This window comes from Syngnathus leptorhynchus, chromosome 4 (genome assembly GCF_054491065.1).
Source record: "Syngnathus leptorhynchus isolate UIUO chromosome 4, UIUO_Slep, whole genome shotgun sequence".
Lineage (NCBI taxonomy): Eukaryota > Metazoa > Chordata > Actinopteri > Syngnathiformes > Syngnathidae > Syngnathus > Syngnathus leptorhynchus.
Genome location: NC_141198.1, coordinates 18,843,074 through 18,858,289, shown reverse-complemented (window position 1 = coordinate 18,858,289; position 15,216 = coordinate 18,843,074). Strand labels below are relative to the sequence as shown.

General features: G+C 50.9%; 1 protein-coding gene and 1 long non-coding RNA gene across 4 annotated transcripts in view; both read left to right on the top strand.

Moving 5' to 3' along the window:
- The first annotated feature begins 24 nt into the window (after positions 1 to 24).
- Positions 25 to 14,482, top strand: LOC147058696 (A disintegrin and metalloproteinase with thrombospondin motifs 12-like). Of its 3 annotated transcripts, XM_085908867.1 has the most exons (25): positions 25 to 247; positions 1,884 to 1,925; positions 2,153 to 2,520; positions 6,976 to 7,153; positions 7,226 to 7,416; positions 7,627 to 7,710; positions 7,846 to 7,970; positions 8,065 to 8,214; positions 8,422 to 8,565; positions 8,640 to 8,784; positions 8,894 to 8,998; positions 9,069 to 9,214; positions 9,300 to 9,469; positions 9,640 to 9,773; positions 9,910 to 10,030; positions 10,529 to 10,773; positions 10,850 to 10,982; positions 11,173 to 11,299; positions 11,369 to 11,579; positions 11,655 to 12,548; positions 13,025 to 13,177; positions 13,239 to 13,415; positions 13,494 to 13,640; positions 13,757 to 13,910; positions 13,970 to 14,482. In XM_085908867.1, exons 3-25 carry the CDS (start codon positions 2,335 to 2,337, stop codon positions 14,083 to 14,085), a joined length of 4,236 nt encoding a protein of 1,411 aa, XP_085764993.1. In that variant the 5' UTR covers positions 25 to 247; positions 1,884 to 1,925; positions 2,153 to 2,334; the 3' UTR covers positions 14,086 to 14,482. The 3 variants fall into 3 exon arrangements, with proteins under 3 accessions (XP_085764993.1, XP_085764992.1, XP_085764991.1); XM_085908866.1 differs by lacking the exon at positions 25 to 247 and having other exon boundaries at positions 1,733 to 1,925; positions 8,894 to 8,986; XM_085908865.1 differs by lacking the exon at positions 25 to 247 and having other exon boundaries at positions 1,733 to 1,925.
- A 158-nt stretch (positions 14,483 to 14,640) lies between these two features.
- Positions 14,641 to 15,216, top strand: part of LOC147058695 (uncharacterized) — a 690-nt gene continuing 114 nt past the window's right edge. The window contains exons 1-3 of the long non-coding RNA XR_015065799.1: positions 14,641 to 14,939; positions 15,006 to 15,062; positions 15,142 to 15,216. The exon at positions 15,142 to 15,216 is cut by the window's right edge and continues 114 nt beyond it. This is a non-coding gene — a long non-coding RNA (uncharacterized LOC147058695). The remainder of the gene's footprint in view (positions 14,940 to 15,005; positions 15,063 to 15,141) is intronic.

Here is a 15,216-nt window from a genome sequence, read left to right as displayed (position 1 = left end):
CATCGAAGCATGCTTGGTGTTGAACAAAGTGAAGAAAACGCAATCAACATGAACAACTTTATTGAAACGAAAGAAATGTCAATGAAATGACAAGAAATACAATGACGAAACAAATTCACAAATCCACAAACACGCATCAACTGAAGACAGCTCCTGCACATGATGGCCTGCAGCTCCCCTATCAGAAGACAACACAGGAGTATCATGACATTGGTGTAGTTTTTGGAACAAGATGGACTTCTAAAAGGTAAATAAGGTTATGAGTACTAAGTGCACTTAAAAATCACCCCCAAAACCAAATGAATCTAATCCTTCCTTCCTTCCACTTGAAACATTTGTCATTTGAAGCGGAACCGCTTTTGCCTTTCTTCTTCTTTTCTGCCGCGAGATTTTGTCAAATGTAGACAAACAACATTGAATTTGTCTGCGCAGGCAGGGCACAACGTTCTTGGTGGGAAACCCGCCGCTGAGTTTGCGGGACGGACGGACGGACGGACGGACGGACGTAGCGGTTAGCGCTACAACGCTGAGCGCTTTGTTGTTTGTCTGCTCAATCCGTGCACTGGCAACATTCATTGATTGACTTTCATTCATTCAATGAATTCATTTCAAGTCAAGGAAATGACCCGATGTCACTTGCCTCATCATTCCAATGCCTCGACTCGAGAACCTCTGACCTCAATTATGAAACGGCACCACAACACGTGGAGGAATGTGGCCAGAAGAGGGAGGAAAATCTCTCTGTCCCACCTAAGACGAACAAAAGCTCCCGATTATTTTCCAGGTTCAGACATTTCATAGTCTGCTGCACATTACTGTAATGGGCTTGTCGGGGTCCATTTGGATCATGTCTGGAGTGACAGAAGACAGAACATTTCAAAGCACTGTCTGGGAAGGATTGCATTCAGTATTGTCGGTTTGAAGCGGGGCGACTATACGAAGATACCGAGCGGTTTAAGATTTGTTGATTGAACCAACATTGCGCTTCTACACGTCCGAGGCGTACTGCCGACAGACAATGTTACGTCACAAACTCAACTGACCTAAGATAAACATCTTCAGATTTGATTGGCTGTCACTGCTTCTGTCAAATGTTCTTTTTGTCATTGTTGATAGGCAGGAAGGAAGAGGTCAAGCGACACACACACACACACACACACACACACACACACACTAAAAGCTTGTGAGCATATTTGTAATTTACGATCGGCGATGCCGTCCCAACACTTTACTTGCACCCTAAGCCGCTTTGTTACAAAAGTACCCAACAATCCCGTTGAATGACTTTCACTCAGATACAAGAAATAAAACATTGCAGCTATTCCGTTCTAATATCAAATTGTATCTAGAAAGTGTCTGATCAAAGCAAATTGATATTAGTGGAACGAGCAACCCGCATATCAACTTCAATGTATTTGCGCTAAATGGATCTTTTGTTTGACGTTTCCCAGAGGAGGAAAAAAATGCACTTTATGCTTTCAGTAGTAGCCCGTTTATGGGTACAGGCTACACTTCATAAAAAATTGCCGACATGACACGTAGCTAGCTGCGAGGCTGAGGAGCGTCCATCGTCAAGTTGAGGCAAGGTAGGAAGGAGCCCATGAACCAATGGAGCCCGGTGCTCCTCCGAGAAGGAAAGCAGACAGAAGAACACTCCTCCCCCCCCCTCCCTCCCTCCCTTTCGAGCGCCTCAGCTTTCACCTTCTCCGCGCAGGCAGCCTCGCTCGAGGCAGGACGCTCTCCTCCATGTCATGAGATAGTCAGCAGTCGTGGGCTGCTTTTACCACCGCTTGGAGTTTGTTTCCATGAAATAATGCCATGGTTGCAGGAGTGGACGCTTTTGCTTCTGCTTCTGCTGCAACACTTTGTTTTCTTCCTGGCAGGCGGCCACCGAGACTTGAACTTCTCTCTCCTTCCAGGACAAGGTCAGTGTGCTTCTCATAGACACCTCAGCTTTCTCAATTTGCTTCAAAGTAAGCTTGCGCTCGGTGAGCACCGACTGACTGCCTGAGGGGCAGGCAGGGCAAATCCAGATGTTTCCTCTTTAAGCTACTTTTTATAACAGCCGTAGCACAGAGCAATGATTTTAAACCTTTCTGCTGAGTTTATTCTACATGTCATTCAAATAGTGTTGTTATTTTCAATTGTGCAGGTGCTGCGCCTCAGGCAGGGTCCGTCATCCATCCTGTGAGAACCAACGCTGCCGGAGAGTTCCTCTCCCACTCTCTGTCCTACCACTTCAAGGATGGGCGAGTCAGGCGAGACCTCAGCGCGGCGGCGGCGGCGGCGGCGCCCGCGCCCGTTTACTACAAGCTCAACTACACCGGACGAGCTATGATGCTCAATTTGACGCAAAACCATCAGCTCCTTTCGAGGGACTACGTCCTGGAGACGCGTAACGGCAGCGCCGACAGGACGGAAAGTCGGGGGACTCTGGCCGGGTCGTCCTGCCACCTTCTCGGCACGGTCGAGGTCTCGGGTGTGAAGGGGACGGCGGCCGTCAGCACGTGTCATGGACTGGTAAGGAACCTCCGTGCAACTACTGTGTGATTGATCAGCTGGCTACCGGTTAGTTGAGAGTGAATTGCATGATGTTTTGCATTAGTCCTTAGTTCCTTCGTCCGCAAACAGTATGGTGTGTGTTAGTTTTCCCCTTCAAAGAGCCACTTCCCGACACTGTTTGCAGAGCGGCCCCTCCCTCAGCAGACACTCTGACGTCTGTTGTCCATCCTCATCGGCTCACCGCGAGACCCTTTCCTGTCCTCTTGGTCTCGCTTTCGCTCTCTCTATGTCACTGAAAGCCAAAACGCTATGCTTCCTTGTCCCTTTGAGGGATGGCTTTCATATTTTCAGCAGTTTGAAGAGCTCAGGTCGGCACGAGGAGATGTAGAGTATGGCGTTAGTCTGTGGCCAGAAAAAAAACCAACAACAACAACAACCACCGCAGGGTGAGCGTCTGGCTCGACCAGTTGATTTGAGATGGAGCGAAAGAGTCAAGGAACAGCGGGACGAAAGAGAGCAAAACTAGGGTGGATAACGGGCACAACAAGGGCTGGATCGACAATACGCTCGATATACATATCACCTCATTTACTACTAACGGTGGGTGATAATTGGCCAAAGCCCACACTGGTATCAATAGGTTCAATCGATCAAATACTGCAGTGTCGCGAGCGTCTGAGAACCCCAAACATTTCCAAATAATACACCAGACTTTGATCCTGTTTTTGGTGCCTTAGCCAACGGACGAGCGATCCTCATTTGTTACACGTGACTACCGAGCCGAGTCGATGACGGCCTGTCCCGCCGCGGCATCGTTGACAAGCGGCCCACTTTGGACCTTCCTCTGATGTAGTCCGACCAAGCCCAACGCATAGATAGGAGTGCCTCAAATTTCACATCTGATGAAGTTATAACTCCGGGGAATCCGTTCTGATGGAATATCCAGAATGGTCGAAGGTTTCCAATTGTTAAAACCCCCAGAGTCCACTTTACGGGCAGATGTGGCCTGGAAACCTTTCCAGCTGCGGCCTCAAAAACTTGCAAGGCTTTCACGTGTCTCGGTATTTAACATCTTAACTGATTTTCAAAATGTCAGGTGCCTCATACAAAGCGTACCACACACACACACACACGCACATAATCTTGCGTCCACGGAGAATCGTCGTCGTTCTCCAATCTGGATGTCCGTCGTAGTAGCAAGACTGAACTGATCCAGACTGGCGGAAAATAAAAAGAACTCGATCTCCTGCAATATTCCAGTTTCATTTTCATCGTTTTGGACAAGAAATGTTTCTTCTTTTTTTTTTTTTTTTTTATCTTTGACCTGAGTACAACAATGTGAAGCTCCGTGTTTCAACTTGAAATGACTTCAATGCTCCAATTCAGCCTGACTGACAGAATGTGTGTCGTTTTCCTTCGACACAAAACCTACAAGCACAAAGGCAATAAATCAGCCATGCTCGACAGATAAAATGATGCGTAGCAGTCTCGTAAACACAGATACTCTCTGTTTGAACAAACCGTGCCCCTCTCCGAGGGCTGGGTGAAAGTTGCCGAGATTCGCCTTTCATGTTTTTTTTGTTTGGTGGGGTTTTTTTTCCATCGAAGCTTAGCCATTCCCTGAGGCACACCCACCGCTAAACGAGTACAAACAAGTTTTGACCTATGACAGCAATTTTTCCACTCTCTTCTGACGCGTAGATAAATGAAAATAGGTTTTGAGCCGACAGAAAGGTATTCTGCTGTAATGATCCCGTCCGTCCACCTTATTAGCGATAGCCATCCTCTTGGGAGAAAGTTGAAAGGTGCTATCAAGTTGTAGAACGAGAAAGCCCTTCCTATTAGCAATAGCCATCCTCTTGGGAGAAAGTTGAAAGGTGCTATCAAGTTGTAGAACGAGCAAGCCCTTCCTATTAGCAATAGCCATCCTCTTGGGAGAAAGTTGAAAGGTGCTATCAAGTTGTAGAACGAGCAAGCCCTTCCTATTAGCAATAGCCATCCTCTTGGGAGAAAGTTGAAAGGTGCTATCAAGTTGTAGAACGAGCAAGCCCTTCCCCTCTACCTGTTTCCCCACGACACCAATAAGTTCTCGAAGGTCACCGACAGCCAAGACTTGAAACTCACACAAGTAGGAAAGCGCCATCAAGTGATTCCACATGATCCTTGTATTTACAACACACACACACACACACACACCCGTGTTAGGGTAACCTCCTGGGGTACCGCTACCTCATACACAAAACACACATCCTCCAGGGATTAACGGCCCGACCTCAGACTTTTCTAGACCCGAGAGCAGAAAACTGACCAAATATTCACGCAAATAGCCCGTTTGCGTTAGCGTACTCACTGGCGTGTGTAAACGTACTCGCGCACTGCCGCGCTAGTAGAAGTAGAAGTACTCGTACCGATTCAACGACTGAACTGACAAGTACAAAAGCCAAATGTCGTTTTCAGCAATTACCTTCAAACACGTACAATCGATTTAGAAACAAATCTCTGAATTCACTTCACCGGCTCTCTAAGTACAGGAGCAAAAATATTTGGACTATGTCGTTGCACATGGTCATTTGCGGAGCTCAGGTAGTGTCAACAAAAGAGCACGCAAGCCCAGACGTAGTACGTTGGTTTGCTTTGCACACAATCTTCTGAATCACGTAGCGCAACACGTGTTTGGATGGGCCTCCCTGTGGCATTCCTTCCCGGCCCGGCCCTTCCCGGCCCGGCCCGGCCCATCTGCACTCCGCCAACTGCAAGTCAAACACTGCACATATATAGGAGGCGACACGGAGGTATGATTGCAGGGCAACTACGTTTCTCCCAGCGTATTGATTGTTTGTATGTATGTGTTTTGTCTTGCGAACTTTATCTGCTAGCGACAGTAAAGGAGACTGTAAGAGAGCAGTGAAATCAGCTGCAAGTTGTGCCTCTGGGAAATAGCCGTCACTTCACTGGGGATGGATGGATGGATGGATCATCTTACATGCTTTGTGGATGAGTCCATCAACACTGATAGCCAAAGGCCATTCTCCTCTCCTCCCTATTTCATTTCTTCTCACTTTGGGTGGGGATGCCATTTAAAAGGCAACCAACCCTGTACAGCAGAGACACTTGGGGGGGGAAGTAATATACTGAATTTAAAAAATGCTTCACTTTGTTCTAATCTTTACTATTCCATTTCATGATGTTTTAATGTAATAATTGTTGTGACGTGATTACATTTAATTCAGTAATTCTTTTGCAAACCTACTCATCACTAGCACCGCAGTTGGCGAAATAGCTTATCTGTGGGTAGGGATAATAATTGATTGTCAACCATTCTCTCGATTGCGTAAAATTGTTGATGAATCGTGTCTTGAAGCAGCCGAGATAAATTTGGAGTCTACTTTTTGTTTGCTGTCTGAAGAAGTACACTTACACAAACGTCCAACTTAGCAGCATTGCTCTGCTCTGCTCTGCTCTGCTCTGCTCTGCTCTGCATGACAATTGCAATGATTTAGGAGTTGAGAATATTCGGAAAGTGTCTCCCACCCACTTGAGAAAAAGAAAAAAGAAAAAAAAGCTGACTTGTGCATTTTTTATTTGTGTCCAATTTGACAAAATTCAGATCAACCGGTCAATTAACAAAGTCCAACGGGACTGCGCCTCCCCAAACAAACTCCTTGAACTCAAGGAAAAATGTTATCCAGTGCACATGAACATGTTTGGGGATTATTTTTCCTCCCCTCCTCTCCTCACACAAAATTGTCCAGAGTGACCTAAAAAGCGCAGCGCAGCGCAGCAGTACGCGGCACTTGGCCTGACTTTTTCACAGCTGCTTTTGGCATGCTGGAGGAACTACAGTACTGTAAAAGTGTACAAATCAACTCTCCATTGTATCAAAGTAAATACTCTCAATCATGCAATCATTCAAGCAAACGACACATCCCAAAATATCTTGTTGCTACAACTCTTGCTATTTCCTCCTGTTATATTCTCTCAGTCAGCAGAATTTGGCTGTCTTCCATGCAAGTGGCTTTAAAGCAGTCCGGGCTTGTTTGGAGCCCACACCTAAACGCAACGTCAGCAAGTTTATGAGGAGCGCCTGTAACCTATGCCAGATGTGAAAAAGACAAGGTGTGAAGTCCCCCTCTTAAAGAAAAGAAAAAACAATCCCAAACCTTCTGAAATATTTTGTTGGTGCTGAAGTGAACTTTTTGTGTGCGCGCGTTCTAAAAAAAAAAAAAAAAAAGCACTCGCGCACCAGTAAGAACTTGCATGGCATACTTGGCAAGAGGTTTCCTTTTTTGCAGACAGACAGAATGTGCCTGCGGGGAAAGAAACAAGAAACGGACTCATAGCTCACCTGATGAATAATGATCAACCTGACTGCATGAGAAATGACCATTTCAAACTTCTTGTTGTAAAACAACCAAGCTATGTGACAAGCTCGTAATCACTTGGGCTCTCTCTCTCTCCCCCCCCAACCAACAGAGAGGTTTCTTCTCCCTACCCGAGGGCCGCTTTTTCATCGAGCCGCTCCCTAAATCTCCGCGGGATCCCGCGGGTTCCCCGGAGCCGCACATCATCTTCCCCAGGCCTGCCACGGCAACGCACAGGGCAAAACGCAGCGCCGAGGGCAGCCAGACACCCAACCCGTGTGGAGTAGCGGGTATGTATGTGTTGACGCAGACGCACAAGGGCGAGATCTGGATTTTGTACGCTTTTGCCCTTTCCGCCTCAGATGGTGACTCTGTGCGTGTGGAGAGGGAGAGAGAGCAGTGGCAGAGGGAGCACGGCCCCACGCAGTCCCGCTCCCGGCGCTCGGTCAGCAGGGAGCGCTGGGTGGAGACCATGGTGGTGGCCGATTCCAAGCTCATCGATTATCACGGCAGCGACAATGTGGAGTCCTACATCTTCACCATCATGAACATGGTGAGAGCTACGCTACGAGTATTTTGCCACATCATTTTAAAAGGGAAGAAATGACACTTTGCTTAAATGCCAAGTGGGCAGCTCGAACGGCCGTAGTCGCCAAACGGCACAAATGAGCAAAGACCATATTTCATCTCTCACTTGATGGCAACTCAAATGTTTGTATCCAAAAGGTTGTCACCAATACTTCCCTTTGAATTTGTTGGCAAGGTGGCGGGAATCTTCCACGACGCCAGCATCGGCAACGCCATCCATGTCCTCTTGGTTCGTCTGATTCTGCTACGAGGAGAAGAGGTAGCAACACCGACGGGCTCTTGTTATCTCGGAGTGTATATTTACTGGAGATATAGATATAGATATATATTTGTTGAGAATAAATTCCCGCTAATCTGCTCATTTCTTGTTTTGATGTCATGTTTGTCCACACAGAAAGGTCTCAAGATCACCCACCACGCAGACACCACTCTGTCCAGCTTCTGCGCATGGCAGAAGAACTTAAATCCACAGAGCGACACGCATCCGGCCCATCACGACGTGGCCGTGTTGGTCACCAGGCAAGCCAAACACAAGACAGGGTTTGAAAAGGAAAGCCAGTGTTCCAAATGTTCCTCGGCCTGGCCTGGCCTGGCCTGTGTTTGGACATCCCAGGAAGGACATCTGCGCTGGAATGAACCGACCCTGCGAGACCTTGGGCTTGTCTCATCTCTCTGGGATGTGCCAGCCGCACCGCAGCTGCAACATTAACGAGGATTCCGGCCTACCCGTGGCCTTCACCATTGCCCACGAAATGGGTCATAGGTGCGTCTGAAACAATGAAAGAGCATCCTCCGCATGCTTGCCTGCCTGCCTGCCTGCCTGCGTGGCTGCCTGCGTGGCTGCCTGCGTGGCTGCCTGCGTGGCTGCCTGCGTGGCTGCCTGCGTGGCTGCGTGGCTGCGTGGCTGCCTGCCTGCCTTCAGCACCAGCAAATTGCGACTGTTCTTCTTGCGGGCTACGCTCGAGCACAGCTTTGGAATCCATCACGACGGCCAAGGGAACGACTGCGAGGTGGGAGGGAGGCACCCCTTCATCATGTCCAGACAGCTGATGTACGACAGCTCGCCTCTCACTTGGTCGTCCTGCTCCAAGGACTACATCACACGCTTCCTCGAGTGAGCTCACTTTGGCGACGATTGGTGCAACAACAAAAAATAACCCAAAAAACAAACCCTCCGTTATCTTTCAGTCGCGGGTGGGGTTTCTGCCTGGATGACCGTCCCTCCAAAAGAGACCTCACCACCCCTCTGGCACGCCTTGGCGTTCGCTACACAACGCACCACCAATGTCAGCTCCAGTACGGGCCCAACGCTACCTACTGCCAGGAGGTGGATGTAAGCGCACTCGTGAATATGAGATCGAAAACCTGCGCCGAGCACAGCTCCCGATTTAAACCGGAGCCGCGTCGGCACGTGAAACGGTCTGATTTCTGTCATTCCTCAGAACGTTTGCCAGATTCTTTGGTGCTCCGTCAACGGCTCCTGTCGCTCCAAACTGGACTCGCCCATTGACGGGACTCGATGCGGGCCGGAGAAGGTATCGGAGAAGGTCCGACCGCTTGGGGATGTCGCCGGCTTGTGCTTGTCCCCCCCCTCATCATCAAATGCTTTGGCCTCAGTGGTGTATCTCTGGAGAGTGCGTGATTGTGGGCAAGCTGCCCGAGACGGTGAACGGAGGCTGGGGCCAATGGACGACGTGGTCTCACTGCTCCAGGACTTGCGGCACCGGAGTTCAGTCGGCCGAACGAGAATGTAACAACCCAAAGTAAGAGCCTGTTTTACATCTCTTACATGTTTCTAGCGGCGGGATCACGTGACGGATCCGTCCGTCCGTCCGTCCGTCCCCTCAGGCCCGTGTTTGGCGGCAAGTACTGCACGGGTGAGAGGAAGCGCTATCGGACGTGTAACACCAGAGCCTGCCAGAAGGATAAGCCCACCTTTCGAGAGATGCTGTGCAGCGAGTTTGACACCGTGCCCTACCACAACGAGCTCTACAAATGGATTCCTGTGGCCAACCCCTGTGAGTAAGCAAGTTGTGGCCACGTGTGGTGTGTCCTCCAGCAGGGGGCAGCATTCTCAATGTCATCGCCACAGCATTTTACATTGACCTGACACGGTGAAAAGAACAGTTTGAGACTTCACCGCGCTGCCCACTTTTGCTCGTTTTCATCAAATGTTTGGCTTTTACAGTAAACCCTTGCGAGCTCCACTGCCGGCCCGACAGCGAGCATTTTTCGGAGAAGATGCTCGACACGGTGACGGACGGAACGCCGTGCTTCGTGAACAACAACTCCAGAAACATCTGCGTCAACGGAGTGTGCAAGGTAGTGTGGCTGGGTAAGAGAGGCTGGGGAGGCTAGATAGCAAGTTACCAAAAGCTTCCACAGATTCTGCTACAGATTCAAGTTTCTCTGATGTTATCAACCTCGGCTGACGCCGATCCACGCCTTTTATCCAAAGGAGGTGGGCTGCGACTACGGCATCGACTCTAACGCGGTCGAGGATCGTTGCGGAGTGTGTTTGGGTGACGGCACAAGCTGCGAGACGGTCTACAAGTCCTTTGAGGAGGGAGAGGGCTTCGGTGAGATTTTCACACTCCATTTATTCACCTGTGTAGGTCAAGGGTCAAACTCTCAAGTGTAACTCGTCGTCCCGACTGAGCAAAGGTGGCTTTAAAGGTTAAAAAAAAAAAAGGTTAAAGAATGTATCTCGTGCCAATGTTCTCTTCCTCTGCTGTTGGGCACAGCATCTTTCCAGATAACCAGCCAGATGTGTAACACTTCAAAAGGCATTAGCGCAAGAAAGACACACACACACACACACACACACACACACACACACACACACACTCACACACACTTTCCCATAAACATCATTAAACTCCACAGAGCCACTCGCAGTTACTTGCTCCTCCGCCATTCACAGACAATAAAAAGCAGAGACAGGGCGGCAGTGCCCCCCACGCCGAACACACACAAGCGGCTGGCCCACCCTCTATTTAAGATCAGAGAGAAGCAGCCACGGTGGCCCGTCCATTACCTCGCCGTGACTCCGACTCCCCACCCCCCGTCTATGGCAGGGTACGTGGACGTGGGGGTGATACCAGGGGGGGCCCGGGACATCCTGGTGAAGGAAACTGAGGAGGCAGGTAATTTCCTGGCGCTGAGGAGACAAGGCTCGGAGGACTACTTTCTCAACGGCAACTACATCATCCAGTGGAACGGGGAGTACCAGGCCGGTGGGACCACCTTCTACTACCAACGTAGGGGCAACATGGAGAACCTCACCGCGCCTGGACCCACCAAAGAGCCAGTTCTACTGCAGGTAGGCCCCCCGTCCCGACTTGAAATGCATCAACGTCTGGATGGATGGCTAGAAGAACTGACGCGCTGTTGTCCAGTTGTTGTTTCAGGAGAAGAATCCTGGCCTCCAATACGAGTACACTATTAGGAAGAGCAAAGAGACAGGAAATGAACCCATTTACAGGTGGAGACATGGTGCGTGGACAGACTGCAGCACCACTTGTGGACAAGGTCAGGCCTGTCTTTTCGTATCAAAGACAACATCATCATTTCAAATATTCTGAAAAAATGAATGCTAGCAATAGTTTGAAGAGAATTTGCAATTTTAGTCCTGACATGAATCGGATTTGTTCTCGCGGCGGCGGCGGGCCGTATCTGGCCCTCCAGCGCCTCGAGTTTGACATCCTCCTGTCTGTCTCAGGTGAACAGCAGCAGCCCGCGCGCTGCTTCGAGACGGACGTCGGCGTCGTAGACGAGTCTCTGTGCGACCCAGAGGTCCGTCCGCAAGACAGACACCGCAAGTGTAAGAATATGGACTGCCCCGCCAGGTCGGTAGCCACGAATCCTCCCGATTGGCGCCGTGCGGTCACCGCTGAGTTTTTGCCCGGTGTCCTCAGGTGGTGGGTGGGGGGCTGGCAGCAGTGCTCGGACGCCTGCGGATCGGAAGGTTTGCGGAAGCGTACCGTGCTCTGCGTCCGCACCGTTTCCGGTGAGGAGAGGGTGCTCCATCCCGTGGAGTGCAAGCAGCTGCTTAAACCCACACCCGTGGTGCCGTGCAATCGAGACCTACCCTGCGGACAGGACTGGTTCGTTGGACTCTGGGAAGAAGTAAGTCGGACTTCTCTCCCCTTCCCGTGTCGTTGGACCATATGGTAATGGCTCCGCCCGCCGTCGTCTCTCCAGTGTCCGGTGACGTGCGGAGGAGGCGTCCGATCCCGCAATGTCACGTGTGCGTTAGCGCCCCGAAACACCTGCGACCTCGCGAGCAAGCCTCGCACCAGATCGCTGTGCGCTCTCCAGAGCTGCCCCAGTTCGAGTCTTCGGCGACATCCCGGATCTCCTCCAGGATACCGCCGCATTTACCCACCAAAGAGAACTTCCTCCAGCACCACCGGCGCTCCCACGAGCACCTCTGCCACACCTACCACTACGACTGCATCACTCACCTCTAAAATCCCCTTCCTTGATCATTACGTCGTAGAGAAGACTAACAAAAGAGGGGAAAGTCCAAGAGTAGCAAAGATAGAACCAGAGGAGCGCTTGGACAGCGAGGGCGGAAGCACACCCGATGTGGAGATGAGCGATCCGGGTTATGACTACATCGTACAAGAGAGGACATCGGTGGTGGGGGAGGAGGAGGAAGGGATCATTGACCTGGACGTCGGTACCACTCGTTTCCCAAATCTTCTTCAATCAACCACGGCGGTGGCGCATGTGGTTACTGCAGCCGCTTTCCAAACAAGCAGTCCTGGCCCGCTGGCAACCACAGAAGCCGCCACATCCTCCTCCTTCAGCCAACACGCTACTGCCGAGAGCAGTCGCCACGGCACCCCGTTCGCCCTTGGTCCAACTACAGTCACGTCAGGTTGGGTTCCGCCCAAAAGCGGCTTCAGCACCACAAAAAAGGTGGTTAAAACAAAGAAGCCTGCTGCGAGCCCCGAGAAGAACGCCACTGCCAAAACAAACTCGACCCGGTCCAGAGGTAACCGCTCCAGGAACCAGAATCAGCCACCTCCCCAGCGCACTCAGGGTCCAAGAGAGCTGGATGTCTTTTGGCTGGCAGGAAACTGGAGCGAGGTGGGTGTAAAATGCAGGATCGTCGTATATCATCCCATTCAAATGCTGTGGCAGCCGACATTTTCGAAAATGTCACAGTGTTCCATGTGTTAAGCCATAAACGTTCTTTCGCGGCTTTTAAAAGTTACGTCCCAATGATGATCGTCACGCATCCATCTGGTGTGGTGAAATTTGTCCTCTGCATTGAACCCATGAGCAGCAGCCAGTGAGAATCATTTGCTGATCTGACCCCCCCCAATTCCAAGCCTTCATGCTGAGTGCCAAGCAGGGAGCCAATGGGTCCCATTTTTATAGTCTTTGGTCGTCTTTTTATAGATCAAACTGCTTTCCATGTTTTTGTTTTGTTTTTTGCATTCGGCTTGGCTTGGATTGGCTTGATTTACAAAGACGGTCGTCGTTTGTCCCGAAAAGAACGATCAGTGGAACTCATTGATCTGTTTTCATGAGCTGTGTGCTTCCTTGTTTTCCCACCCCAGTGCTCAACCACATGTGGAATCGGCGCGATATGGCGAAAGGTGAGGTGCAGTTCCCAGAAGGACGAGGACTGCGCCGGCACCGAGAAACCCCAGCCCGCTCGCGCTTGCCGTCTTCAGCCGTGTGCCATCTGGGAAAGCGGTAGCTGGAGCAAGGTAAGATCTTTCACGCAATTGGGCTCTTTCGCCGTATCGCCGTATTTGCTCTTGTCCGCAGTGTCCGGAGAAATGCGGGGTGCTAGGAAAGCGCTACCGGGATGTTCAGTGTGTGGATTCCCACAATCACCGTCCTCTCAGGCCGTTCCACTGTCAGGCGCTGTCCGGCAAACCCGTCACTACTTTGACTTGCTCCCTCAAGACCTGCGTGGACTGGAAGGTGTCACCGTGGGGACCCGTATGTGTCTTCTGTGTCCGCTGCTTGATCCGGCTTGTTGATTTTCCCCGCAAAATGTGATTTTTCTGTCCACGTCAGTGCTCCGGGAGCTGCGGCCAGGGAATGCGAGAGCGCTTGGTGTACTGTCCGGTTCCTCAAGGCTGCGGCCCGACACCCAGGCCAAACAGCACCGAGTCGTGCGGCTTGAAACCTTGCGCCGAGTGGAGGGCGGAAGAGTGGGAGCAGGTCTGTCAGAGTAACCGCCAACATACGCCGCTCGTCCGCTAGCCGCCGCCGGAAGGCTGTTAGGGTGCCGGCGAACGGCGATGAGGACTTTGCGATGGTATCTTCTGACTTTGCAGTGCTCCGTGAGCTGCGGAGGAGGTCAGCAGCGGCGTGACGTCAACTGCGTGAATGCCCGGGACTCTGCTATCGTGCCGGACGGCCTGTGCCAGATGATGTCCAAACCGGAAGCGCTCGGGAAGTGCAACACGCAGCAATGTCGGCCCAGCGCAGGTTGGTTACACCGTTCTTGCGTTTTGGACTGCGAGTAAGTTGCCTTCCTCTTTTGTCAGGCCCAGTGTGCAGGAAGAACACAATGTCGTCTCGCTTCTGCGACAAACTGAAGCTGTTGGGCCGATGCGCTCTCAGGTCGGTGCAGAGACAGTGTTGTAGCACCTGCGGCTCATAGGCGGGCGGGCGGGCGGACGGGCGGGCGGACGGGCGGGCGGACGGGCGGAGGCCTTCCTGTGGCTACTTACTGAACTTCACGACTACGCATGAAACTGTACAAAATACAGCTTCTAGTTTCAACTTCTATGAGCGGAATGTACATCATAACATTTGACCTCTTTTCCATTGTTAATAACACGCTTGTTTCGTACTCATTGCGCTTTTGGCGATTGCATTGCCACTGCGTGTAGGGGAAAAACGTGGAACTGTGGTGCTTCTCTGGTGTGAAAGTGAGCAATGAAAAAGAGGCGTTGCAGGTCATCCCTCTCAGGTCCCTCAAAGGACGCCTACTGTGTTTGTACCATCTTGTACATAGCAATGTCAGGCATGTGCTTCCACGGCAATAAATGTGACCGGTGAAGACACGCCGCTTTGTGACATCTCATTTTCGAGGACGTGTGACGACGACCCGAGCGGCGCCCGGCTCGGGTTCGGGGATCCGTTTCATCTGGCCCGCATTTTGCCTCCTCTGCAACCGTCGTTGCTGTCATTCAAGCCAGGCACTGAGAGATGGTCAGCAGTCATGGAAGAAGTAACACAGTGCTGGGTCAAGGCGGACCTTTGAGGTCTCCAAACAGAGATTGTGCGTGTATTCGTACACACCCGCCTTTGTTGTGTTATGTCACTAAGCGTCGCTTCATCTGACCACCGTTGCGCAATAAGAGATTTTTTTCCTTCGTCGGCTACGATGCGATTCGAGGTGAGCTCAAGTCCATAACGTGAATCGAAAGGATTACTAATGTTTACATTTGAATGGTTGGGAGTGCTGTGCGTGTGCCCAAGAAGAACAATGTGCACAAGACATTGGGCGAGGTGAGTGGATTGTCATTCAAAGAGGTCAGACATGCGCATTTTCACAAATATCTACGTCATCAATAGGCCGAGTTGCTGCGGAGGAAAAGCCAAGCCTTGATGACTCCGTCCAGTATGTGACCAGTAAGTCAATTGCTTGGTCCTGTAGAAGTTGACACTCAGCAGGGTGCCGTGATGTAAGCCTGTCCCCATAACGTGACAGGTGTCCATTGAAGAAGAAGAAGAAGAAAAAAAAAGCACAACCTTGCCGATTACCAGACACTTCGACAACAGAACA